The following is a 26807-nucleotide window of genomic DNA, read 5'->3' on the forward strand; positions in this document are numbered from 1 at the left end:
TCCTGTATATACCGAGGATTGATGCCTTTCACCAGATATTCTATAGAGGCTCCAGTCTATGACAGTGATCTATATGATGCTGCGTAGCCTCGTTCAAACTGTGAGGCTACCAAAGGACCAACCAACCTAGGAAATATTTCCCCCTCATTTCCCCCCTCGAGACCAGGAAGGCTTCCTGCCCCTCTTGGCTGGGGTTCAAGATATCAGTGGCATATGGCGAAGTGATCTGACTCATATCGTCTACCTCAAATGCGTCCTAGGATTAAATACAGGCTCCCCATCTGAAGGATGAATTAACTTCAACGAACTATCCTGTGCGTCAGAAAACCAGAAAGACAACGGTTGGGAACTCGGCCAGCTTCGGAGCAAGACGAGTGAAACTGGCGCATATCTGATACAGGCGCTTAGACGTTGGAAAGCGTCTTGAAAGATTTCCTCAGCATCTCGGGTTTCTGCTCGGCATTGGGCTGGTAGTTGTGATCAGAGCTATTCAACGCCAATTGTACCGTTGCTTTCATCGTTACCACAAATCTACCGTATTGAGGGGCCTATCTTAACGGTCGAACTAGATTTGACTAAGAATACAAATATAGAGGCTGCCTGATGTGTCCTGACTGTGCGTGCTGATATTTGAGGCGGAGCAAGAGGTCCTTCGAATTAGATAGGAGTCCTGGGGTGTTACTTTTGTGGACGGTGCGAATGCGCCCTACAAGCCCGCGAGTTGGGATGAGACACGCCCCAAGAACTCGAAGCATATATTTGTGGCAAACTATATCCGGTTACCCTATGTTGGAAGGCAGGTCCGGTTCTAAGCATACTCTTATGCAGCAGTTCAACCGTACTGTGAAAGCTCAGACGAGCAAGGCTAAAACCACCCCATCTCTATCGGGGACGGGAAGACCGTTTGCCCTGAGTATTTTGGTCCTTCTTTGCCTCTTCTTTGACGAGAGACTTCTCCAATCTTCGTACAGACCCAGATTCGTTAATAAGGCCTTGGTCAGGCGGCGCCTAGCAGGAGATTTACATTTACCCGGAGCAAGGTTATCAGTAGGAGGCTCTTCGGGACCTGCGTACTCCGGAACAGGGATATCCTCAGCAAAAGCGTCTTCTGGTTCTGCGGGGACAACATTCTCATCAACAGAAAGCTCTTCGGATGTTGGGTACTCCGGAACAGGATAGCCCTCAGCAGGAGGATCTTCTGGATCTTCTGGATCTTCTGGATCTTCTGGATCTTCTGGATCTTCTGGAGCAGGATTCTCTTCCACAGAGGGTTCGTCGGGCGTTGGGTACTCCGGATCCGGATATACATCAAGAGAATCTTCTGGAGCAGAACTCTCTGGATCAGGTGGTGGGTATTCCAGAAGAGAATCCTCCTCAGCACACGGCTGTTTTGGAGCAGGATTTTCTTCCACGAAAGGTTCTTCGGGCGTTGGGCACTCCGGAACTAAAAATTCCTTGGCAGGAGGCTCTCCCGCATAGGGTCTCAGCCCATTCCAGAAGCTCTCCCCGGCGTATCTCGCCGGAAGGACTTCGGTTTCGTCTACCCGATTGTTTGTCTGACCGCAATGACTCTTCACGTTCTCGGGATTTACCCCAGAACGCAAGCGAGTGGAGAGTACGTTGATCATCATTCTCATCACCGTGTTGTCAAAATAGTGATCCTGACCAAAAGCGTTATGAAGCTCATCCCAATTTGGCTCAGATTCGCCAGATGGCAACGATTCTCGGAGGTTTCTTTCAATATAATTCTGCAGCCAGGTTTCGTCTTTCGGGAGCTTTGAAAGCACCTCCCTTGTGATTTGCAGTATATCAAACATCGACATGTCTTCGCCAAAGCGTTCTATGTACTTTTTGGCAAGGGCTTCGAGCGCAGGAAGCTCGTATATCCTGGATGCGTGGTAGACGAGGACGCTTTTCCTAAATTCTCGAGCAACATCGGATAGGCCGTCGTTGAGCAGGAGGTGAGCCGTCTCGTAACTTCCTGAATACAAGAAATGCACAAGTGTATGGCCAGCATCCTCGTGAACATCCGACAGGTCAATGCTTGAATTCAGCAAGGATCCGCGAAATCGCGGGCATTTCCGAAGAAAAGTCTCCGGAACGCCATAATTCTGATTCCCGATCGTGACTGTGACGATTGGAAGTTCGTATGGTCCACAAAACGTCAGATTCCGTCTCGCGCCAATAGATTGAGAGAGCTCACGAAAATAATGGTTGATCATAGTCGATCTTTGGGGATCCCAGATCACCTTTGGTCTGACGCGCCTCGAGTTTCGTCGTTCCCATTGTTGGTACCGGATAGTGTTGGGTTGGGGGGAAATGGAGGGGAGGGAGGAAACTGGGGAAAAGCGGGGAAAGGAATTATAAGGCATGATCAAGCACGATAAAGCACGTACTTCTGCCTCTGTTGTTAAAGTGACCGGGGTGCAGACTGCAGCAGGGAAATGCAGGGAGGAGCTGTGCTGCATGCACCGTCAAATGAAAACACTCCAGCAACACCTCAGGTGTACTAGCCAAGCCAGAGGAAACAGATAGCGCGGAGTCGGGGGCGCGGGGCCATGCGGCACTCCGCGCCCACGCGCCTACCACGCCCCGAGGGATAATTGCGCAGCCACTGTGTAGTTCGTTGCCGGGCTGCAGGGAAAGGACTGGTTCTGATGACTGAGCACTGTGACGCCGTACCACATGTCTCGCAAACGTACACTCTGCCAATCACCGCAATCCTGAATGACGTGAATTCTAGGGGAGAATTACCGTGGGGGGCGATGTCCAATTCCAATTCTCCGGTTTCTGGTCAAGAATGGCCCGTCTGCCGGGGCGGATAAATTGGTACAATTTGCAGTTTAACCGCAGGCCACTTTAGCCGGTATCAAGTGGGGCCCCGGAGATGCGTGTTTACCAGTGGAAGGAGGGCGTAGAGGGGCATGGAGGAGCGTGGAGGGGCGTGGAGGGGCGTGGGAGAGGGGCTTAAACGCCGGACTTTAGCCTGTCCGAGTCGAATGTCGCACTGCCCCTGGAGGGATTAACTTGTCTTTAAATCTGGCGCTCGCTGTTCGGTCCCTCCTTTTCTCCGCAACTTCCAGTCAGTGATACGACCAGACCTGCTCCCGCACCGCAATTGCTAACGATCGGGCAGAAAAGTTATTTGTCCGAACTCTTTCAAAATGGTTTCTCCTACCGTCACGCTGAATAGCGGCTTCGAAATGCCCCTCGTGGGCTTCGGTCTGTGGAAGGTCAACAACGACACCTGCGCCGACCAGGTCTACAGCGCCATCAAGGCCGGCTACCGCCTGTTTGACGGCGCCTGTGGTATGTTTGCAAAGCGTTCGCCATTCTTTCTACCTTTTTCGCAGGGCTAATCGGGACAATGCAGACTACGGCAATGAGGTCGAGGTCGGCCAGGGCGTCGCCCGCGCCATCAAGGAGGGGATTGTCAAGCGCGAGGATCTCTTCCTCGTTTCCAAGCTGTGGAACAGCTTCCACGACGGCGAGCAGGTCGAGCCCATCTGCCGCAAGCAGCTGGCTGATCTGGGCATCGACTACTTCGACCTGTACATCGTGCACTTCCCCGTCTCCCTGGAGTACGTCGACCCCAAGGTGCGCTACCCGCCTAGCTGGCAAAACGCAGAGGGCGTGGTGAAGCTGGGCAAGGCCACGATCCAAGAGACCTGGACCGCCATGGAGTCGCTGGTCGACCAGAAGCTGGCCCGCAGCATTGGTGTCAGCAACTTCAGCCCACAGCTGCTGATGGATCTGCTGCGCTATGCCCGCGTCCGCCCCGCCACCCTGCAGATCGAGCACCACCCCTACCTCACTCAGAAGTCGCTGGTCAACTACGCTCAGAAGGAGGGTATTGCTGTGACCGCGTACTCGTCGTTCGGCCCGCTCAGCTTCGTCGAGCTGGAACTCAAGAATGCGCAGGACACCCCCAAGCTGTTTGACCACGCTACCATCACGTCCCTGGCCACGAAGTATAACCGCACACCCGCGCAGGTACTGCTGCGCTGGGCGACTCAGCGCAACATTGCGGTGATCCCCAAGAGCAACGACCCCACTCGGCTGGCGCAGAACCTGCAGGTCACCGACTTCGACCTGGCGGCCAGCGAGCTTGAGTCTATTAGCGCCCTGAACCAGGGTCTGCGTTTCAACGACCCTCTCAACGTAAGTCACGATTCTGGCCTCTGGGCATCCCGATGTTATTCTGACATGATTTATTAGTACGGACTGGACATTACCATCTTCTAAGCTGTCCGATCAAGGGCTGGATGATCATACGAGGATGCACTAGATATTAGCCTTGGCGAGATCCCCCGACTCCATGACCTCGGGTGCTCATGTGTAATACGAAATGAACGAAATAGAATTCAACTGGATTTGAATGGACTCATCATGTTCACATGGAACAGTGTAAATTTCTGTAAAGAAGAGTGTAAGGGCGGTGTGAATCCATCAAGCAGCCTGAAGAGGGACCGGGTAGGCCAAACCGCCAAGAGCGGAGAGAACCAGCGGGACTTCACTTTTCTCCGCACTCCACGTGCTGCTGCCCTTTACTCCTCAACTTCAACCCCAACTTTCTATTCCAAATGACGTCCCCGGCGGCACTCGCCTTGAGACCCCTCACGCGGCTATCATGCCAGGTACACATCAGCCCGACGCCCAGGCCACGAACCCTGGCCGAAAGCAAGCAGATCTTCGCCGCACTGCAAAGCTTCGGCGAGATAGTGAGCTTCCGGAATCTCAAGGTAAGTCTTCAGTGGCAACGCCCTACCCTTCGCGATTGCGAGCTGCGATTAACACTGGTGTAAGTATGACATTCGCAATGACACCGGAAGAGAACGACCACTCCTCGCCATGTTCGACTCCAGCGATGCCGCCGAGCGCGCCATCGCCGCGTCGCCGCTGACGATCTCCCTCCCCCCGGCAACTACCTCAGCGCTCACACCCAATCCCTTCGCCTCCTCGTCTGCCTCGTCCACCGAAACACCTCAATCACCTCAAGCTCTGAGTCCCTCAGATCCGAAGCCAACAACACTAACATGCACCATCGAGGCTGCCAGGCATAACTATGAGCGGTCGACGCGGCGCAACCCATTTTTTCATGGATTTATGGTCGATGAGCGAAGCCCGATCTACAAGGACATGATGAGCGAAGAGACTGGCACGCCACTTGCAGGATTAGCGGACGTCCTCCAGCGCTCGAGAAGGCCCACATCCGTGAACCAGCGGTTCGGGAATCGGGTGCATTCTGAGCGGATGGGCGCCGGCAGCTTGACGAAGCTCTGGGAGATGGGCCAGAAAAATAGACAGAGTAGACATGCCATGTCGAGGAATCCTGAGAAACAACAGGAGAGGAAGAAGGTGAGGGGAATACTGGGATTGGAGGGAGGGGAGGCAGAGGCGGAAGAGCAGAGAGACGAGATGGGCCTTCCAAGTCCAGAAGACGGAGCGCCGAGGTCGCAGCTCGCCCGTGTGAGCTATGACAAGTTACGAAGCGCAAAGCGCACGGATAACAGTGGTTGGGGTCGCAGGAGACTCGGATGAAGTCAGCTGGCGCTCAATTCGCGGGATAGAAGGGGTGCCGAAGTCTGCTTTCACATATTCTGCAAGCCTATCCGGAAGGCTTGCTGCCTCAACGCTCTGAACCCACGTCAAGTTGAACCCTGGCTAGGTCCGAGCAGACAACATCTCCGGCCCTGGCCGTCATATCGTGCTTGCCCATGAGCTAGCGATCTCACGCATGATCCTTGATGGATCCATCAAAACCCATTCAGGCATATCCATTCTACGGGACGGGTTGCTTCGGGTGGCATACTCCGCGCTCTCACGCCCCAGTCGGTATTAAGGGTGGGATTCACGATATTTTTAAACCGGGAGCGGTTTATATAAGCATTGGACAAGCCTGACCAAGATATGTGAGCCTTGGTCGTAGATAATAGCATAAATGATACCCCCGCCATACATCCTATCCCAAAGCTCGATCTACGTATCTATAGTGATCTATTAGTACTGTAGACCTCAAAAAGTATATGGTGCCCTTGCAAGGCCATGACCCGTTTCGTTTCTCATGAGGTGATCCCCCTGCTAAAAGCAGACTATAAGACAGAATTCCCAGAGCCATCATCCCACCCCAGCCGTCAGGTCACATAAGAGTGTATAGAGGACCTAGGCCAGTGTGCGTTCTCAAACTCGTACATAGGCTGCAAAGAACACAGGGTTAGCACGGTATCAACCAAACCCAAGGACAAACGTTGCGTAAACATACTAGCATCGATTTGCTTAATGTGCGGCAATGCCAACCGCACCTTATTCCGGTACACAGCCGGCCCATTGGTTTGCAGCGGATTCCCCTCGAAATACACCGTCTCCAGCTTCTCTTTATCCTTCAGCTCGCGCTCAACCTCGGCGAAGCTGGTCAGCTGGTTATTAGATGCCCACAGCTCTTCGAGGTTCTTGAGTGTGCCGAGGTGTTCCAAGTGCGAGACCTGGTTGTTGGAGAAGTCCAGTATGCGCAGGGTAGTGTTGGACTCGAGGCCAGAGAGGTCGGTGACGGCGTTGTGAGAGAGGTAGAGTTCTTCCAGTTTGGGGAGTGAGGAGAGGCCGGTAATATTGGTGAGGCGGTTGGATTGAATGGAGATAATGCGAAGGTTTGACAGGGCGTCCAGGTTCTATAGATGGGTTAATGGTAAAAAACTTGTTGGACGCAGTGCAACCGCAAGCGTAGAAACGCACCTTCATCTCCGTAATCTTGTTCTTTCCGAGCCAAAGTTCTTCCAGGGAGGTGAGTGTTTCCAGGTTTTCGATTTCCTATACAGACACGTCAATCCCCAGAACCAATCTCCCAAATCCCAATTATTCTCTTCCATGCGAAACCAGAGCCACATACCCGAATCCGATTAGCACCCAGTTCCAAATTCCGTAGCTGATCTAAACCCTCCAGCCCTTCGATCCGGGAGATCTTGTTCTGGACGAAAAAGAGATCCGTCAACTTCTTGAGATGATCCACATTCTTAATATGCTTGATCTTATTGAAGCTGAGGTCGAGGTTGATGAGGTCGCGGAACTCATCCAGGCCCTTGATATGTGAAATGAGGTTATCGTAGAGATCGAGCTCGGTCAAAGTCTCGGCGATGTTGGGCGGAAAGTTGATGCGTGTTATTTGGTTCTGGCGCAGGCATAGTCGCTGAGAAGTCCGTTGTCAGCCCGCCGTTAACAAAATTTGAGACCTGTCGAGCGCAAAGGGTCCGCCGTGTTCACGCGAGATATAATCGGCGTTGGACAACCCATTTCCCACCCTCTCCTCTTTGTCGGACCGAACATAGGGTACGAGGGAGATATACCTGAAGTTTTGTGAACCGTTCCAAGCGTAACGCGGTGATCGACGATATGCGGAAATGGACCAGATCAATATCCTATCCTCAAAACCAAACCCATCAGCGATCACCTTGTCACCCGAAAGCGAGGCCATCCAGCAGAACCACAAACCTCAACATTAACATCCTCATGCGCGAGCAAGTCTACCACCCATCAGCGCCTTGTTCAAAGCTGTAAACCCCGCGCGTGCGCCGCCAAAAACCTTACCCTCGTCCGCGTCAATCTCCTCCACGGGCGGTGCGTCCGGGTCCGAATAGTCCGAGTCCTCCAGAGCCTCGGGGTTTGTGATGACAGCCTTGGCGTCGACGCGTAGTTTGCCGTCCCAGCCTTCCTTGTTCTTCATGATGGGCATGTTGAATGATGGAAGGGTTGACGGTGGCGGGCGGTGGGATGGTGCGATGCGATTGCGGGGAGCTTGCGGGCGGGCTGGCCGAGGTTCCGGAGTGAGCCTGGAATTTGTGGCGATGATTTCTGCCGGAGCGCGATCGCATCAATTGACATGCGAGCATGAAGATCTCGAGGATTTAAGCTCTATCTGAGCTGGATCAACATGAACGCTCAATACATCATCCGAATGCGGGCCGGGGGGAACTGTTCGATGCGGCATCCCACGGGCTTTACCACGGAAATCTACCATCTTCACATCACGTTTCACGTCTTTTACGTCTTTTACGTCTTTACCTCTACCAGATCTACACAAGTACTTCACACTGCGCCAAGCTACTGTTAATTCGGACAAGATGTCTTCTCCTTCTCAGGGATTATGTACAGCATAAAGCGCGGCAGAGTCGCAGCCAAACGAGCCATGTACATTGCACGTAGAAATCAATCCAGCGATACAATCCAAACGACCAACCCGCCGGCAGTGTGCAGAAAGAACGGCATTAGCTGACACCGCCCAGGAGGTATACCAGACTCAGCACTACCAAAGAAGACAGATCGACTGCATAGTCTTATATTGGAAGAGCTGGCAGCAGGGTAGCAAGGGTGGGGAAAGAACAAGGGACGAGGACAAGGCAGGGGAGGGATACAGGGGGAACATGACAACCAACAGACGCCTGCAGAATGCATTGGAGAATGCGGCACTTGGGAAGAGGAGATCAAGGCAAGACGGCAAGGAAATAACAGGGAGCATGACAGGGAATCGAATCGAATCGAATCGAATCGACGGGGAGTGGGTGGCTAGGAAATGGAGGGATGGTCAAGTGGCCCGCTCGGAGCATGGTCAGATAAGTAAGATCACAATGCCCAAGCTCGAAAACACAGAAGAGGAAAGAATATAAGGGGGGATAGGAAAACACGAAATGCCAGGCTTATGGCGGGCCATCCCGCCGGGGAAACGACGACAAATACATCAGATGGGCCACGACCCCCGGGGAACCAGTTCCAATCTGGGTCAATGGCCGGGCGTCGAAGAAGAAGCGAAGTAGAAGGCAAGGTGATGTGAGCAGGAAGGGTCCATGCCCATCACCGAAATGCTGGAAATATAGAGCAGGGGCTGGGGTTGAAACTGGAACAGGAACTGCAGTGGGAAAAAAGAGCTTTTTCTCGCGACCAAAAATGAACAAAAGGGAAGGACTCGCTTAATGGGGAATCTTAGGCGTAAGAGAGATCCGGACACGACATTCGTTTCAAAGGGTAATGTCCAGAACCATGCTGACATCTTGGACTTGCGCCCCAGCAAGATCCTCGAGAACCGGAATGAGGTCCAGCAGTTCATTGTCGTGTGCGTCAGAGAACCAGCTGCTGATGGGTATCGCGTGTTGGGGATGGAAGATGTAGGAGGTGGGCGAGTTGTCGATGATGATGGTTTCCCGTAAGTCGCGGCCTACTTGTGAAAGGTCCTGTTTGCAGGTTAGAAGACCGTCATCGCTGAAGATGACATGGGAGGTGGAGCGGAACTGACCTTGACGTAGTTCCCCTGGTGATTGTAGCAGCTCTCGCGGAACAGGCGGTGGTGCACCACATTATGGATGTCCAGTTGATCCAACAGGGGGTCACCATACTGTGTATAACGATTAGTCGTCAATGTTGTTTCTTAGTCGGCGCCCTCCCCCGGGTCGGGGGCGAACGTGCCTAGGAAGATGGCCAACTTACCTTTGAAACTGAGGCTGTGAACACCACAACCTCATACAACTCACCCACGCGCTTCATGAACTGATCCACACCAGGCCTTTTGATCACGTAAATGTTGTGATACTGACCTTCAATCTCCACGGGGATGGTGAAATCGGCACGCTCGAGGACCTATAACCACAGTTAGTCGGCATTGCATACGACTGTTCCTCCAAGCAGCGCACGTACTTTAAAGCTACTGTGCACCAGCGTTTCATCAAGATCCAGCACCAGACATTTGCGGTTCGACAGGTGTGGCAGGGCCGGCGGAAGCAACCATTGCTGCTGACCTCCCTCCGACATGGTGGAAACCTCAGGGGCCGGTGGTGGTGGTGGAGGGGGAAGCACGGCCGATGCCTGTGCAACTTCCTCTTCATGCGCTATGGTTTCGCCCTCGCCCGTCGCCGACTTCTTCGGGGTGGTCTCGGTAGCCGTGGAAGCTTCTGTCGCTGCAGTCTGCTCGTCTGATCTCGGAATATCGGACTTGGACTCTGGGATTATCCCATTCGCCGCCACAGCAGTATCTTCCTGCTCTTTGGCGCCCACCACCGGGCCATCAGGCTGACTGGCCCCAGCAGAAGCCCCCTCACCTGGCGCATCGGCCGGAACTTCAGAGATGCGCTCCTCCTCTTGAGGTTGAGAATGGTCGGCGGTGATCGCAACAACCTTCTCGTCCCCGAAGTATGTCGGGTCCCGAGACTCAGCGGTACTCGAGTCACCAGTATGGGCATCTGCTTTGTCTGGAGTGGGCAATCGAGTCGATGCAGGTGGCTGTTTCGACGTCCTCTTCGGAGGCACGGTACTGTCGTCACCATCGACATCGGGCGAAGAACAGCAGGTCAGGAACGCAAATAGCTTGGATCCCATCTTCTGCTCAGGCTTCGAGGGCCCATTCATCTCAGGGGTAGTCGGAGTCGTCGTCTCCTGGCCCTTTTCGACATTCGCCACTTCTTGTGTCCGTCGCGACCGTCGACTACTCGCCCGACTACGATCCCGTCTAATCTTCAAGATGCTGACCTTGGAGCCTCTCCGAGTGGACTCGTCCTGTGTTGCCTCCTCGGCCTTTCCCGAAGCCGATTGTTTATCTGTCTTGGAGGACCGTCGCGAGGGAATTGGGATCAGCAGATGGCGCTTCTTGGGTGCTTCGGCACCCTCCGCGGGCTCGGAAGCACTCGGAGGCAATGCGGCCGATGCAGAGACCGGCTGAGAGGATGCGCCAGCGTTCGATTTCTGAATGTCAGCAGCATCGGGGGCTGACTGGTCAGAAGGTTGTTCCGGATCTGGTAGCAACGAGGAGAGTCAACAACCGTGAATTTCCCGATGAGAGCGCATCATGAATGGCTTGCGCTGCCTGTGCGAAAGGGAATTACTGACCACTCAGATCCAAGTTCCCAGAGGAATTCATGGGTTCTTTACCCGCAGGCTCAGGAGCTGAAGCAGAGGGATCTCGCCCCGTGCTCGTTTCTACCATCGGGGGTAGCTGCAGATAGCGTGAATCTGCAAGGTCCAGCAAACGTATCAAAGCAAGCAGATATAAGAGCAAAGTGGCGCAGCGAGCTCAAAAGCTCAGCAGGTCGAGAGCGCGGCTACTGACGAAGTCAACACACCTCCTGGAAGCAGCAGGCGGGCAAAAGCGGGCTTTGTTCGCACGTACCCCCGGGGTGAACCAGCAACGTTAGAACGCCAAGGCTGACGAGACCAGCCCAAGCAAAAAGGGAGAATGCGACGCGGATGATGCTGGAGGGGAGAATGTTATGGGGGAGGCAAGAGAGGAGTCGAGGATGTCACGTGTGGGGAGGTGACTGGGGCCGGGCTGGACGTTCCCTTCAGGACTGGGCCTTTTCGTCCGGAGTCTGCACTGAGGGACGGACCAGGGCCAGTAACATGTAACATAGGCTATGGTATGCTCTCTACGGAGTACAGAGTACCTATGTCATGGGCGTGGCTAAGGGGCCTGTCTTTCACGGGCCATCTTACGTCCTGGTCGCCTTCTTGCGCTTCTGCGGTTCTACTCTCCTTTCACGCACTATTGCAAGCCCTCGGCGGCTACGGTCTAATTATCACCTATTATCACACCGGGGCGCGCCACCCAACTCGGGCTTAGGCCACTGTATCTCATCCCAGCGGATGACCAGTAGAAATGAATGACAGGTACGGAGTACCTCCTGCATGTAGAACTGCGTACTGCTCGGCAGTGCGGGCAGAGGGGGCAGAGAGTGCTGGGGAAACAGGGTTACGGACTCAGGACAACTAGCGCAGGGCCTGAGCCAGCAGCAGCTCCTGCAGAAGACTCCCGTTCATGATTCTAGTCGGGATGCACGATCGGGCTGGCCCCCACCGGAGATCGAGTGGAAGGCTCAGCCCAGGTCTGCCCCCTTTTTTGAGCTGGTGTTTTCGCCTACAGCGTACTGATAATCCCCTCGTGGAGGAGCTTTGACCTTAAGCCAAGTGGATGCATTGGCAGCCACTATTGGCGGAAACGGGGGCCTACTGCAACGGGGATTGGAGGTGACTGTGACCAATCCCCGACCGACATGAGGGCCTGCGGGCATGGCGCGCGAGCGGAGGGGGAGAGAGAGCAGGCATGGGGGAATGGCTGTGGGGGGAAAGAGCGTTGACCAGCCTGACCAGCAGCAGCACCTGCTGTCTCGTTCGATGGCACTTCCTATGGAGTAAATACCAAGCATAGTCCCATCGTTGCAACTACAGTATAACCCTTATAGTTGCCCGGGTAAGAATTGAGGCCCAGCTCGTGTTTGCCGTCAGATTGCCTTGCGACGACCTTGTGGTGACCTGGTGGTGGCAAGAAGGGATCGACTCGCCCTGTTGGGCAAGTGTTGAGCGTTCGCCGGACCATGTTTCCTTCCATGTCTCCCATGATGATCCGGGGGTGAAGAGGATCAGAAGATCCAAGTATGTAGCCGTCCTGCGCCTGCGTGTACCTCCGCTGGAGCTTTCCCCGGGCACGTGCCCTTCTCCGCATCCCGAGGTTCACATGCAATGATGCAACTCTCCCTTGGCTCGGCCTGTTCTTTCGTGGCATCTCACTCTCTCCAACTTCGCCATTCGACTCCATACTTTGACCTCGACTACCAACGTCCTAGGAGCTAGCCTCTTGCTCGCCCATGGCATACACCTCCCGTTAACACGCCACTTGGGCCCAAGAAGACGGAGGCCGACCTAGGGCTTAGCAAATGGCCGCCCAGTCGACCCTCCGGCGCCCGGAGGATCCCCTCCTGGCACTCTACTTACACTACTCAGAGATAGTCCGATCCCGAGTGAAACGGACTTCGCGAACGACTCGGCTGGTCGCGATCGTTGCGCTGCTATTGTCGATCGTCGGTTCGGGGTATGGAGGATACAGGTGGTTCCGCGAGCGGGCCAAGGATCGCGCCCAGGGCCGTCGGTTACTTCGTCGAAACTCCGGCATCAGAGGCAAAGATGGATCCCGTACTATCTATGTTCCCTACAAGGGATCGCGAACCTCGAAGGTCTTGATCCATCCGACAAAACCGACCACCTTCGATGCCCACCGGCGATTGTTCTTGAATCCCCCCGCATCGGCTCGGAGCATCGAAGAGGGCTCGGCAAATCAGATCCCTCCACCGACAACCAAACCGGGCCTGAACCTAGCCTTTCTGCATCAATTTTTGAGTCTGGGAAGCATCATGGTACCAAGATGGGGCAGCAAGGAAACCGGATTGCTGATGAGCCACGGCCTTTTCCTTCTGCTGAGAACATACCTCTCCCTGCTGATTGCGCGGCTAGATGGTGAGATCGTCAGGGACCTGGTCGCAGGGAGAGGAAAAGCCTTCCTCTGGGGCATCGTGAAGTGGTGTGGCATCGGTACTCTCGCCTCGTACACAAATGCTATGATTAAGTTCCTGCAGTCCAAGGTGTCGATCGCTTTCCGGACCCGCTTGACGAGATATATCCATGACCTTTACTTGACCGATAACAATAATTACTACAAGTTGATGAACCTGGATGGCGGCATCGGTCATGGCCCCGATCAGTTCATCACGCAGGACCTCACTCTCTTCTGCACGGCCGCAGCGTCGCTGTACTCGTCGATGGGCAAGCCCATGGTGGACCTGTTTGTGTTCAATTACCAACTCTACCGCTCTCTTGGCCCTCTTGCGCTGAGTGGAATCCTCGCCGGGTATCTCAGTACGGCGGTGGTGCTCCGGAAGTTGTCCCCGCCATTTGGGAAGCTCAAGGCCGTCGAGGGCAAGAAGGAAGGCGACTTCCGGGGCCTACACGCGAGACTTCTGGCAAATGCCGAGGAGATTTCTTTTTACGGCGGAGCCGATATTGAGCGCGTGTTCCTTGTCCGAAGCTTCAAGGACTTGCAGCGGTGGATGGAGGGGATCTACAGCCTCAGGATTCGCTACAACATGCTCGAGGACATGATCTTGAAGTACTCCTGGTCGGCGTTTGGCTACCTTGTGACCTCCTTGCCCGTCTTCCTTCCCGCCTGGGGCGGCTTGGGTGGTACGATGGAGCTCGCCGATGCACCAGAGGGAGTGGGCCGTGAACGAGGCAGAATGAAGGAGTTCATCACCAACAAGCGGCTGATGCTCTCGCTGGCTGATGCAGGTGGTCGCATGATGTACAGCATCAAGGATATCTCAGAGCTGGCAGGCTACACCTCGCGAATTTACACTTTGATCTCCACCCTGCACCGAGTCCACGCCAGCGCCTACTACCCGCCGCGTGGCTCGCACCCTGAGCTGTACTCCCTTGCCGATGCCCAGGGCACCACCCACAATGGCTTCGATGGAGTCCGCCTGGAGCAGGTCCCCATCGTGGCGCCATCCCTCTACCCGATGGGCGGCGATGAGTTGATTGAGTCATTGTCATTCATCGTTCATTCGGGCGACCACCTCCTCATCTCAGGCCCCAACGGCGTTGGCAAGTCTGCAATCCCCCGCATTGTGGCTGGCCTGTGGCCCGTCTATCGCGGCCTGGTCAGCCGACCCAGGCCTGTGGGACTCGACGGCATCATGTTCCTCCCTCAGCGGCCCTACCTGAGCGTGGGCACTCTGCGCGACCAAGTCATCTACCCTCACACCGAGATCGACATGCGCGAGGCTGGTGAGTCCGATGCAAACTTGCAGAAGATCCTCGATGCCGCGCATCTGGGCTACCTGCCTCAACGTGAAGGTGGCTGGGATGCTCGCAAGGAGTGGAAGGATGTTTTGAGTGGTGGAGAGAAGCAGCGTATGGCGATGGCCCGCTTGTTCTACCACGAGCCTCGTTACGCATTCGTCGATGAAGGAACATCGGCCGTCTCGTCCGATGTGGAGGGCTTGCTGTATGAGCGAGCCAAGGAGCGTGGTATTACTCTCATCACGATCTCAACCCGCGCATCTCTGAAGAAGTACCACACTTACAATATGACTCTCGGCCTCGGCGAAGAAGGTGAGCGGTGGGAGTTTGAGAGGATCGGCACGGAGAAGGAGAAACTCGGCGTCGAAAAGGAGCTCCAGGAGCTGCATAAGCGTCTAGACAAGGTCGAGGGGTGGAAGAAGCGCCGGGAGGAGATTGAAAGTGAACTTTGCAAGGTTTGGGCCCATGGCAGAGAGATCGCGCCCCCTCCTTACCAAGAAGAGGAGGAGAAACTAGCGTCAGAGAACGACGTAGAGGCGCCTGTCGAAGCCACCGTCTGAGGCAAACATATGAATGTCATGATGATGGAATGATTTGTATTTGAGTTCTCGTATATTCGAAGCGCCTCGTTCAATGCATGTTTACTCTTTACTCTCCGTTGCAACCGACTTTTTGCGAATCAATAAAGGTAGGAAAGATAAAGTGGATTTATTCTGCCTGATTGTGACTTCACCGCTATTTGTAAAGTGCGATAATAGATCACACCGCCTGCCCTAAAAAAACCACTCTCTTTGTCTGGCAACATCACGTGTACGTTATTGTTTGAGCTCCAGGGCATCGCCGCAAATACACCCCCCATCCATCCGCTCCATTATACTGCATATTCTCCAATCTCCTCTCGTCAAAAGATCCTGAGCACTTTTGAAATTCACTATCTCAATCCTGGTTGTCCTATCTATCACAGGGGCCTTCATCGCCCCGCAAAACACCCTCACACTGATCGGGCCATTGATATCCCAATATGTCGAGCGACAATGAGATATCCGATGACCCAAACGTGGTTGTCATTCCAGTTGAAGACTCCAAGAGTGATGGGAGCAAAGCTACCTGGCCTGTTAATGACAAAAATTCTCAATTCATCTACAAAATGCAGGATGACTATCGCTGGAGAGTTGACCTCGCTGAGAAGTGGGTTACGAAGGAGATGGGTCGTCTAGAGGATGGTAAGTGGTGACACCTTCCTTTTGATTCAGGTTCTACCCCCTTTGTTTGCTTGAGCGCGTTCTTTGGTCCGAACGACGCGTTTATGGGGTTGAAGAAGATCTATACGGTGCTGTTCCAAAACCGGTGCGCTCTTCACGCGTTCCGGCTATACCTATGTGTGGGCCCTATGCTTTGATGAGCTTAATGTGACTGATGGCGCTCCCATCCTTTGGACCATGTTTCCTCACAGGTTTATATTGCACGGTGGAATTATTCGTTACTTTACATTGCTTATTCGCTACATGTGCTAACTATTCACTTTGAAAAGGCGTGACCTACATTCTGGAAAAGCTGCCTGAGGGTTATGCTTTGATGGACCGGCCTCGAGGAACCAATCATGCCATAGTAAGTTGCTCTGATCCTGTGATCTCTGATATCTGACAAAACATCCTGATTGACGATGCAACAGCGAGATTCCTTTCTCTTCGGGCATCCCAGTGGAAAGTACTTCCAGTCCCGGGTCACTTTCTTCCCTCATTTCTACTGGCTGATGACGGATCGAGCTCAACCGTGCGAGTGTATTCCCTGTGCCAAGCAGAATCGGGGTTTCAAGCCTCGGAAGCGTAAGTCGCCCTCGCTCTACCGTCATTCGTGCTCCATGACAAGCCGGAACGTCTGCTCACCATCACCTAGGGCGCACCAAAGCCGAAATGGAGGCAGACAGGATAAAATCGAGCGGCAAGACAGCTTCTCCCAAGCTTCCCCTCGATGTAGAGGGCCCTGATTACTGGAAAATTCACATCAAGGACCTCAAAGATAAGGGCGAGCTGGACGAGGAAATCAACCACCCTTTCAACTTGGACTGGGTCCTTACCCACGACTTCCTCACTGACTACTTCATCCGTCTGACCCTGCAGCCGGCCTTCGTTCCCCGCCGCGGCGAAGTCGTCCTCTGGACTGCAACCCTCGACGGTAGACTGGAGTACAATGAGCAGACTCAATCGGTGCAGATGCGCGCCGAAGACGGCACATGGCTCGGCATGCCGGACTGGCGTGCCGGCGTCGTCACGCAGATCGCAGAAGAAGAATCCAGCTACCTCGACATCGTCCAGGAAACCACCAAGAAGAATCCGATCTCGTACTCCGGGTTCCGGGTCGAAACGCTCCCCGACCCCGTCGAAGACGACAAGTCCTACTCGATGCAGTATAAATACCTCCCCCTGAAATGCATCAAGCCCTTCGGCGCCTTCGAGCGCTTCCTGTACCCGACGCCGCGTGAGAAACTGCACCCGTCCATCGAAAACGCGCTAACGACCATGTCGTCGTACAGCCTGCTGCATAAGGTCCGCTTCAAGGGTAAATGGCCCAACGCGCGGGTCTACTGTAAAGGCATCTTCATTGGCCCGGAGCTCCTCGCTGTCATGGACACGGTCCGCCTGAAGCCCTTCGGCATGAAGGCCAGTGACCTGGAGGACAAACAGGGCCAGGTGAGAGGGGACATGGGCCCGACGGTCACGGACGTGATGGTCATCGAGGCGATATGGTTACAGCTCGACGAGTGTAACGCGGACCCAAGCAACGAGCAGCTCGCGCGGAAGACGGTCCCCTACATCGCGGGCAAGGTTTACACGCTCGACCCGCGCCGGCTGGAACGGGAAATGCCCTTTGCCACGGACCCGTTGCAGAAGCTCACCTCTTGGGAGATTGACAATACTTTCCGGCAGGTGGGCATGCGCGTGTATGGCAAGTGGTACCGGGTCGCGGGGGGCAAGACCTGCGTCGTGACCCCGGGCATGATACTCGGCCGGTGCTACGAGCCCGAGGCTACGTACCTGCACTACGGGAGCTTTAATCTGGACTATGACCTGCACGGCGTGCTGAGCGGCCGCCGCTTCTCGACTCAGGCTGACGGGCGCATCCCTGAAGGCGTGGAGTTCTTCTGGGGCGACTCGCGTGTGGAAACGCTCGGCCTGGCCACCATGAACGGGGTCGACGTCGGACCAGCCGCTGAGCAACGCGATGATCCTGTGCGATGGCAAGCCATTCTGCGGATTCTGCACGGGAGTACATCGGACGTGGACGTGAGGCTTGCAGATCTGCCGAGCTCGAAGAGCGTGGGCCGGCCTCCGTCGAAGAAAACATTCAGTGAGGTGAGCAAGATGAGCAAGCTTGTTAGTACCGGGCTGGGTGCCACTACTGAAAACGAGGAGGAGGGGAATAATTCTGCAACTGATGAGGGCACCACGTCGGATATGGATCTCTCTGAGAGCGAGCTTATGGTTGTGATTCCAATCCGTGAGCAGAGCGAAGGGCCGGAGTACGTGGATTGAAGCGGAGCCTCTTGCTTGTGGACATTTGTTGCAAGGAATTTTCAGTCCAAGCGGTGATTGATGGTCTGCAGCTTTGTCGATCTACTGATCCAACTCAGGACGAGGCGATTTGATATTCGGGGGCTTAACGACTGATGACTTGCATGCAATACCTTGTAACATAACCTAGCGATGAAATGGACCTGAAGAATTCAAGCAATGTGTGGGCAGCTCGGAGCTCGGAGCTGGTAGACTCGGATGTTCCAGTATTACATTTGACGTCCTGGTTTGATTGCCGTCGGGAAGTGACAGGCAGGATCGTCCCAACTCTACACCACCCAAGCACCAATTTGCCCTGAAGGAAGGAGCAAGCACTGGCCATTCCATTCTCTTTCATTCACAGCATATACAAATCTAAAATCTAATCCTCCCAACGAACCTATACAGCCGCCCCTTCGTAATTCTTCGCAACAACCCCCCTCGCAAACTCCGCAAAGGTCAGCCCCTTCTGCACCTCCTCCTCCAGATTCGGCTGCGTAAACACCGCCAGCGTATTGCGCGCAATCTTCTGCTTTCCACCGGGGCACTTCGCCCCCTTCACAAAGTGCGGCACGGCCCGGAACTTGCCCTGCGTGATGAGCTGCAGCGCCTCGCCCGTCTGGAACGCGAGGCAGTCCTTGGGGATGTTGACTTTGACGATGGCGCCTGTGCGCGAACGGATGTACAGGCCCGCTGCAGGGTCGGGGGACTGGGGCAGTTCGCGGAGGGAGGTGGTGGGCGAGGGGTCTGGAATGGGCAGGGTGGCTGCTTCGTCGAGGAACATGGCCGATGTCAGGCCGGTCAGGCAGCCGTGATCGACGTGTGTGGCGCACCAGTCATCGTCATCAACATTGGGCTCCTCCGTTGCCGAGGAGGTGAGTGCTGCTGCGGGGAAATAGTGTAGCAGGCGCGCCTTGGTCGTGAGACTGGTCTTCACCACATGTGTGAGGTACCCGGGCTTATAGCCCTCGACATTTGCCTCGGCGTACCGATCACAGGCTTTCGCGACGAGCGCCGCCGTGTCGATGATTAGCGAGCAGAGTGCCTCGACGCTGGGCCGGAAGCTGGGCAGCTTAGCCTCTGGTGGCCAGATATTCGGCGCGGTGTACTGGGGCAGATCGGGGAATCCGTCGGCGGGGGCGCCCTGCAGAGCTGGATCCTGATAGAACGCACAATTGACGTAGTATGAGCCCTTGAGCGTGTCGAAAGTTCCTGACTTGAGCGTTTCCTTGCCGCAGGACCAGCCGACTAGGTACTTGGACTCGGGGCTTTCGAGGGATTCTGTGGCGGTTAGCGAGTGGACGGATGCGATGAGATCTTGGGAGCGGGGGGGCCGGAGGGCTGCTTCTCACCCAGTTCTGATTCTGGAAGTGCTGCGAGATACGATGCATGGGAGAGGACCTGCGCCCGCAATTGGGCGAAGTGCTGGGGGAGGTCTTTCACAATGATAATGCCGAGCGAGGAGGGACCGAAAGCCTCGGTGAGGGTGTCGAAGGAGACGGTGCCTGTGCCGATATCAGTATCTGGACAGGCAATGTGTTATCCAGGAGCAGTCAGACCGTTTTCAAGATCTTTGAGACTGACAGTGACCGCCTGGGCCACGGGCGCTTGGGTGGTGCTCATGGTGGTTGAAGGCAGAAACAAATGCATGTTTTCCCCGCTTCGCGATCCAGGTCGATAAAACACGACGGGCCGCGCCGAGGCAGCCACGGCTATCGCCGGGCGAGCCTGGTGCAATCGAACCAGGGCCTCTACGCCGGAGCGATTGGAAAAACTGTAGGGTATGGCATGCCCTTGATCTCAGAGAAATTGAATATACAAAAACTGTCGTACATAACCGGATACCCCACCACCGCTGTCAGCCGCACCTACTCCGTACAGGGGACTGCATACATACTTTCCTCTGCGTGTTCCGTTGGCCACAGAAATATAAGCAAACCCCAAGCTGGAACAGGCCAATCCGGTGTGATGGTTTATTTGATTGTAGGGGCGTAAGTATGAGTGCCGATGGACGCACCGGCCTTGGCGGAACTAGGGCCATCGATCTCCTTGGCTTCTGGGCTAGATTCCAAGAGGGCCGGCATCATCTGCTGCATCGCCAAACATGAGGTCGGTAACTCACCGGGTCCTTTTTGCTAGCCTACCGGAATGTTTTGTTCTTGTAGAATGCTCGAGGTCGCTGGCGGGGAATGTATTGAGCTGGACGGAAGGGTCTGCTACTCGTCTCTTTATATATACCTCGATCTATATCGATCCCCCAGCGACGAATGAGTTGGAAACTTCTTATAGACTCAAAGCAGAACTGATATTCTACAAGTCATAGTGTATGATCTATTATCTATATTTCATTATATACGATAGGAGCTATGGAGGAAGAGATTGAAACGACACAATATCGGAATTACATGCCATTGAACCGAGAGGATATGAACAGACGAAAACTAGTGTACAAAGCCAGATATCTCACCACCGCCTTCTGCTCTCCCCTTCCCCTATTCATTCACACCACCAGGCCGTCTCGTCACTGCCCTCAAGTTCCCAAATGACAAGACATCGCCAATCCGCTTTGCCCCCGTAAACAGCATGACCAACCGGTCAATTCCGCAGCCCCAGCCGCCCGTGGCGGGCAGCCCCCACTCAAGTGCTTCGAGATAGCTCTCGTCAATTTCGCCAGGCTCATCAGCGGCCCTGCTATAGCGTAGCTGGTCCTCAAACTTGCGGCGCTGCTCAAACGGCGAATTCTCCTCTTCGTAGGTGTTGACCACCTCCTTCCCTTCGATAAACAGCTCGCCGCGGGCAGCGACGACTTGCTTGGTCGTTGGGTGAATGAAGGACTTCGATAGTGGGGAGAGGCACTCGGGCGGGTTGATGATGAAGGTTGGGTCGATACAGGTGGGCTCGAGGTAGATGGCACACAGCTCGTCGAGGAGACGGGGCAGTGTTGCGTTCGTGGGAAGGGGGAGGGAGAGGTCGTGGAAGAGGGTGTGCATGTTGGCGAGGGCGTCGGGGGCGGAGAGGTCGGGCAGGGAGCGGTTGATTTGGGTTTCAATGCCGGTGATGAAGTCCACGCGGCGAAAGGGTGTGGTGAAGGTCGCGGTGGTCGGGTTGAGGAGGCCGTCCTGGTTGAAGGCCTTGATGTGCTCGGCCATGCCGGACAGGAGAGTCTCCGTGATGCGCATCAGGTCGTCCAGGTTGGCGTAGGCCTGATAGAATTCACAGGTGGTGAACTCGGGGTTGTGTGTCTTGTCCAAACCTGTACATTCTGAGTTAATAGTCTCTTGACTTCATCTTGGGCCGAGTTGCGTACCTTCATTCCGGAAAGATGGCCCAATCTCAAACACCTTGTCGAACCCACCGACCACCAGCCGCTTAAGCCACAGCTCCGGTGCAATGCGCAGCGACAGTTGACGCTCGGGGAACTCGGTGGCCGCCGTCGAGAAGGGCCGGGCAATCGCACCACCCGCCACCGACCCAATGATGGGGGTAGTGACCTCCATAAAGGACCGGTCCACGAAGAATTGGCGCAGATACTGGATCAGAGAGGCCCGGGCCCGGATGATCTCCGCCGTCGCTGGGTCGGCCAGGAACTGGACATGACGAGGGTAGGGCGAGGTTTCGTGCGAGCGATCGTGGACGGGGACATCGTGCAGACACGGCGACAGCAGCCGTGGCAGTTCCGTGGCGTCGATGGTGAGCTCGCCCCGGCCAGTACGGTGCGGTCGTCCAGTGACGGCTAGGATGGAGCTTCATTAGAAGAAAGCATGTACTAGTCAAGCCAGCAACACATACAGAAAGCATCTCCGCGGCGCAGGAGCCGGTAGAATTTCTTAAACTCGGGGCCCTCACCCCCCTCGAGTTGACGCTTATTGCACATCACCTGGACTTTGTGTCCGTCTTGCACGATATCGAAGAAGATCAATTTGCTCCCGGCAAGTCTATAGGTACGAATCCTACCTAGCTAATCTAAGTACATGTCCTGATACCGCAGGGCCGGGAAAAGGCGACCTACCAGATACCACGACCGAGTCTGCATCTACTGATTCATTATCCTTCAGGTGGGCATAGCGACTGCGGAACTCGGCACAGCTGAGGGTCCGCGAGTCCACCGCCAGCCGCGGATAGGGTTCGGCGCAGACAGTGCGAATTTCCTGCACACGCTCCTGGAAGGCCTTCTCGGGCGATGCATGGGAACTCGAATACCGGATGGACCGGAGCTTAAGCTGGGGGGTTAGTCGGGACAGACCCCAGGGAGCTGGGATACGGGGGTTGGAAGGGCGCAGGCCTGCACTGCAAAGCCGAGTTAGCTTATAATCATAACCAATTGATGGCAGGCAATAGAGAAAGAGGCAATAAAAGATCAGAAATAGAATTCCAGTAAGTTCATGTGCCCGAGAGGGCATCAGTTGCAGCGGTTCTGAAGCAAGTGGGAAAAACTCATCATATAGCAAAGGAAACGAAAACAGAAGACAAAAAAAGGCAAAGCTTACCTGCTCCGCAGACCTGCAAGGCCTCGCAGCGCCCGGGGGCGAATTGAATGCATAGAAAGCCGATGCAGACTCCCACTCACATCGCGTGGGTGAAGAAGGAAAGAGGAAGGGGAAATCGAAAAAAAAAAGACGAGGGAAAACTCGGCGCGGGCGGACAGCCGCGCCAAGTGGGAAGTGGCCCAAGCTTCGCGACCTCCGACCTCAAGACTTCCGCATTTACCCTGCAAGAACCACATCCCGACTCCAACTAGCCCAACTACGTGAGTAGGACATCAAACTCCCTCCAAAGATAGCTCTTACTAATACCCGTCGATAGTTTGACTCTACTTCCCATTTCCTACCACCTCCCATCACCATGTCGTTCCTCTTCGGTGGCCAGCCCAAGATGTCCTCGGAGCAGAAGATCGCTGCTGCCGAGACTGAAGTCGAGATGATCTCGGACATGTTCACTCGGTAAGCATATCCAATAACAGAAATAACTTCACGTCATCCATCTTCCGGGGATAAATCTTGCTAACAATTCAATCCGACCAGTCTCACCGAGTCCTGCTCCAAGAAGTGTATTCCGACCGACTACCGCGAGGGTGACCTGAACAAGGGGGAGTCCGTCTGCCTCGACCGCTGCGTCTCCAAGTTCTTCGACGTCAACATTAAGGTCAGCGAGAAGATGCAGCAGGGCGCCGGCCAGCAGGGTGGCGGCATGGGCCTCAGCATGTAAAGCGGCAGTACCTGCCGGACACGATGAGCAAGCCCGCTACGGAGGAAACGGGGATGTAGAAACTGGAGCAGCTGGGGCAGGGAGCTGGCAGTGGACGAATTCGTGATGAAATGCCGAGTACAACTAGATGTTGATCTACTGCTAGCCTCGAGCGCGCCCGGCCGCCCAGGCAGTATTTGTTTTATGTCGTCGTGATGAACCACGCCTATATCATCACAGTTGTTTGCCGGCGCGGAACGCCGATGTTTATGTACAATAGGACAGGAAAAGGGGCAAATGGAAAAAAAGGAAGTACTATACAACACGTGGTCTTGAAGCAGACGTCAACGTCACTGCGCAGTAAGCCCGATCGACCGCCGTAACCAGGTAATCCAGGAAACGCTATGCTTCTCCTCGCCCTGGAGCAAGCCCTTAATGCGTGTTTCCACGTTCATGATGTGCCGCTCGAAATCGCCCAGGCCCGCCTCCATATCCTCGACTTTAGACTCGAGAACATGCAGCTCGTAATCCAATTTCGCGCCCAACAGCTCGACGTGCTTCACGCTGTCGCTGAGATGGGCGTGCTCGTCTGTGAGGAGGTCGCTAGATCGTTCGCGCAGCCGCTGGTAATCACGGAAGCGTTCCAGGTACACGGCGTTCAGCTCTTCGTGATGGTCATACAAGATGTTATTCAGACCATCGACGGAATCGACCTGGCGCTCAACCCATGGCACAGTATGTTCGCTGAGTTCTAGGATGCGGGTGCTGAAGATGCGAGCGTCCGATGCAAGCATATCCTCTTCTGCAATAGCCTCTTCTAGGTTCGTCGGGTCTTTGATTGTAGGCCGACCGCCCAGCGGAACCCAGCTGAGTACAGCCTCTTCGACATTGCTGAAGGAGAGGTGTCGCGCGCACCAATCGTTCCGTCGTGGGTCTTGGTTGTCGATAGTCCGAAGTTCTTCGCAGCTCTGTGGACGACGGAGGGCCATCATAGCTAAATCGGAGCCAGGCTCATCTCGGCCCTGTCCTCGGTCGCTTGAAGCAGCGCTAGACCGGCTCCTGACGCGTTCGAGGCCTGATTCCTCGTCTATCGTTGGGATGGGCTGCAGCCATGCTACTTGGTCTGCTTGCTCGGACTGCTCGTCGACTTCAAATGTGGGCGGCACAGTCTCAACGTGGATTTCGGGAGGCTGGACCTCAGTGACAAACTCCGCCGTGGCGGAAAGCTGATTATTCTGTTCGTCCTCTGGTCGAGTTCCGAACTCATCGCCCACCTTCGTTTCTGACGGACCAGAGCCACTTTTGGACTTTTGAGCGGACGTCTCAGTATCGCTGTCGATCTGCGGATAATACGCAATATCGTGGGTCAAGTCCACCCCTTCTCGTGAATGCTTGTGGTGATGTGAACGCAGGCCCTGTAGCCCAACGGCATCTTTAAAACGACCCAGACCAGCCCGGGCATCTGAAACTCTGCCACTGACACCCCTTTTCCGATGATCCCTTTCTTCTGGGATCACCAACTCAGGAGCCCTCCATTGTCGATCAAGACCAGAAGCCACCCGCTCGGCGTGCAAGTCCTCTGTGGAGTGTTTCTTCCGACTCGTCCAGACGTAACCCCCTTGGTCATCCGTCGTAAACATCATGTCTGTCCCCGGACCTCGTGTGAAACCACTGTCAATTCCACTTTTGCGCGGCTTCCCGAGCCACAGCCATTTCGCCCTGGAGCCGTACACGTACTGTACAAAGTTGTCGAGATCAAGAGTCTCGACATCGGCAATTCCGCCCTTCTCGCGGCGGCGGACCATACCCATGACCATTTCACCACCCTGTCCACTAAGCTCCGTCATGGTTGACTTGATCGCATCGGTCCATCCGTCTGCATTGGCTGCCTTGGCAGTAGCACGATGTAGTTTATCCAGAGTCCGCCGGTCCAATCTGCGAGACCGATTCATTTTCTGGGCCTTCTGAAAGCCGCCGATTCCCCTCTTAAGGTTATCGATGTCGAAGGCATCCTTTCCCACCGGGGCACCGTAGGCATGTAGTCGATTCCGAGCCCCCAGAAGCGTGCCCAGCAGAGCGGCGACAGTCGTGGGCCCCAAAACACCATCACTTGGCTCAACATTGTACAGGTCGGTTCCGATATCCGCCCACCAGTCGCTGATCGCCGTCTCAGTCACGTCGCATAGCAGACCGTCCACATACTCGGGGGCTAGCTTGTCAAACACCATCAAGGCAATTTGGCACTGCTTCACCAGCTCAAGAACTGCGGTATAGAGAGGTACCCGCTCACTCGTCCGGTAGAGCTGATGAAACTTGGCTTCGGTAGCAGCCAACGGCGGCTGAAGCTTCAAGCCCGCACGACCCGCGCAACCGAGCCGTTTCAGGTCCTCGTTCACGATAAAGTCTAATCTATGTTTCTTGAGATCGCCGTCAGGCACCGGAATCACGGTCAGGGCAGACGGAAACGAGCCCAGATCCGTCACCATGACCGCTCCCAGCGGCGTCTCCTTCCTCCGAGCATGGTATTGCTTCACGGCGTTAAAGTACATCCGCAACCGCGGCGACCATGTCGACTCATCCGTTGGGACGCTAAGCACGCCCACGACCACCGTATGTGACGGGTCTCCAGTGTAGGTCGAAATAATAAAAGTCGGGTGCGAGCGTGAGCAGGCCCATTGTTCGACGACGTATATCTCGTAGCCCTGCAGCGTCTCGCGGCGGTGCAGCACGTCGGTCGAAGGGTCTTCTTCCAGGTATCGGAGGGCGACCGCATCGGTGAAGACAATTTTCTGGTGACCCTGGGACGTAGGACGCTGGTCGGGCCCAGTCGTCTTCGAGGCAGGGCTTGCACGTATGCCGTCGAATGCCTTGGCAGAGTCACTGCGGGCGACCGCCGACGAAGGCGGTGCGTTGGCCTGCATCACCGCTGTTGGTCAATGGCAGGACTGCGGACGACCAGGCAGTCCAGGAGAGGATGGTAAGGAGCCTAAGGGGACAGCACCATTTGAACCCACGCACGCCCACCGCCACACCTCGGTCACTCAGGCAGGCGCCGAGCGTCCTTCGATCCTCCTGCAGTACGGGTCAGGTAGAGGCGACAGGAACATATCCTGGCGAAGGCTGTCGCGGCATGATCCAGCGCTGGCACATGCAATAATATAGAACACAAAGGGGTCTATCACCCTGTCAATCGAAAGAAGGTCGAGCGTGGGGAACCTCCGAGGCTACAGGAAGGCCGACGTCACTGCAGATGTGGGCGGTGAGTGACTCGGCATCAGGCACCCACTCTGAGGGAGCTTCTACAATGCGAGACGAGAGGCAGCAGTACGGAGCAGGGGAATGGCCCAGCAAGGGTCATCTATCGTTCCTGAGCAAGCTACAGTATTCATGCATGGAATGAGGGGGTTTGAAGTCGACGTAGACGGTCTACAGGAGCTAAAGTATCAAGGTCCTCAGTGACCTACAACCCCATCC

At 55.1% G+C, this 26807-nt stretch overlaps 10 protein-coding genes across 10 annotated transcripts; 4 read left to right on the plus strand and 6 right to left on the minus strand.

The window, feature by feature from the left end:
* Positions 1-851: 851 nt before the first annotated feature.
* On the minus strand, positions 852-2222 carry N7482_008167 (uncharacterized protein; the record flags this gene model as incomplete). The annotated part of the gene is made up of 1 exon (XM_056690291.1): positions 852-2222. The coding sequence occupies one exon, from the start codon at positions 2220-2222 to the stop codon at positions 852-854; it is 1371 nt and encodes a 456-aa protein (XP_056540056.1).
* A 942-nt stretch (positions 2223-3164) lies between these two features.
* On the plus strand, positions 3165-4245 carry N7482_008168 (uncharacterized protein; the record flags this gene model as incomplete). The annotated part of the gene is made up of 3 exons (XM_056690292.1): positions 3165-3309; positions 3374-4161; positions 4219-4245. The coding sequence occupies 3 exons, from the start codon at positions 3165-3167 to the stop codon at positions 4243-4245; spliced, it is 960 nt and encodes a 319-aa protein (XP_056540057.1).
* A 385-nt stretch (positions 4246-4630) lies between these two features.
* N7482_008169 (uncharacterized protein) lies at positions 4631-5541 on the plus strand (the record flags this gene model as incomplete). Its single annotated transcript, XM_056690293.1, has 2 exons — positions 4631-4742; positions 4835-5541. 2 exons carry the CDS (start codon positions 4631-4633, stop codon positions 5539-5541), a joined length of 819 nt encoding a protein of 272 aa, XP_056540058.1.
* A 707-nt stretch (positions 5542-6248) lies between these two features.
* On the minus strand, positions 6249-7723 carry N7482_008170 (putative protein phosphatase PP1 regulatory subunit Sds22; the record flags this gene model as incomplete). Its single annotated transcript, XM_056690294.1, has 6 exons — positions 6249-6665; positions 6730-6804; positions 6884-7180; positions 7338-7409; positions 7483-7514; positions 7579-7723. Coding segments are annotated over 6 exons (1038 nt in total), but the record flags the coding sequence as incomplete, so codon positions are not given.
* A 1279-nt stretch (positions 7724-9002) lies between these two features.
* On the minus strand, positions 9003-10891 carry psrA (putative general stress response phosphoprotein phosphatase Psr1/2; the record flags this gene model as incomplete). The annotated part of the gene is made up of 5 exons (XM_056690295.1): positions 9003-9215; positions 9278-9376; positions 9469-9618; positions 9676-10766; positions 10861-10891. 5 exons carry the CDS (start codon positions 10889-10891, stop codon positions 9003-9005), a joined length of 1584 nt encoding a protein of 527 aa, XP_056540060.1.
* Positions 10892-12680: 1789 nt separating this feature from the next.
* On the plus strand, positions 12681-15158 carry pxa1 (putative peroxisomal ABC transporter (PXA1); the record flags this gene model as incomplete). Its single annotated transcript, XM_056690296.1, has 1 exon — positions 12681-15158. The coding sequence occupies one exon, from the start codon at positions 12681-12683 to the stop codon at positions 15156-15158; it is 2478 nt and encodes an 825-aa protein (XP_056540061.1).
* Positions 15159-16511: 1353 nt separating this feature from the next.
* On the plus strand, positions 16512-18131 carry N7482_008173 (uncharacterized protein; the record flags this gene model as incomplete). Its single annotated transcript, XM_056690297.1, has 1 exon — positions 16512-18131. One exon carries the CDS (start codon positions 16512-16514, stop codon positions 18129-18131), a length of 1620 nt encoding a protein of 539 aa, XP_056540062.1.
* A 418-nt stretch (positions 18132-18549) lies between these two features.
* On the minus strand, positions 18550-20233 carry N7482_008174 (uncharacterized protein; the record flags this gene model as incomplete). Its single annotated transcript, XM_056690298.1, has 3 exons — positions 18550-19430; positions 19502-19672; positions 20167-20233. 3 exons carry the CDS (start codon positions 20231-20233, stop codon positions 18550-18552), a joined length of 1119 nt encoding a protein of 372 aa, XP_056540063.1.
* Positions 20234-20641: 408 nt separating this feature from the next.
* Positions 20642-23080, minus strand: N7482_008175 (uncharacterized protein; the record flags this gene model as incomplete). The annotated part of the gene is made up of 5 exons (XM_056690299.1): positions 20642-21402; positions 21457-21882; positions 21939-22103; positions 22159-22401; positions 22978-23080. The coding sequence occupies 5 exons, from the start codon at positions 23078-23080 to the stop codon at positions 20642-20644; spliced, it is 1698 nt and encodes a 565-aa protein (XP_056540064.1).
* A 603-nt stretch (positions 23081-23683) lies between these two features.
* On the minus strand, positions 23684-26254 carry N7482_008176 (putative Sin3 complex subunit (Stb2); the record flags this gene model as incomplete). The annotated part of the gene is made up of 1 exon (XM_056690300.1): positions 23684-26254. One exon carries the CDS (start codon positions 26252-26254, stop codon positions 23684-23686), a length of 2571 nt encoding a protein of 856 aa, XP_056540065.1.
* Positions 26255-26807: the final 553 nt, after the last annotated feature.

The sequence above is a fragment of the Penicillium canariense genome, assembly GCF_028826845.1.
Source record: "Penicillium canariense strain IBT 26290 chromosome Unknown utg000006l_segment0_segment0, whole genome shotgun sequence".
Taxonomy (NCBI): Eukaryota; Fungi; Ascomycota; class Eurotiomycetes; order Eurotiales; family Aspergillaceae; genus Penicillium; species Penicillium canariense.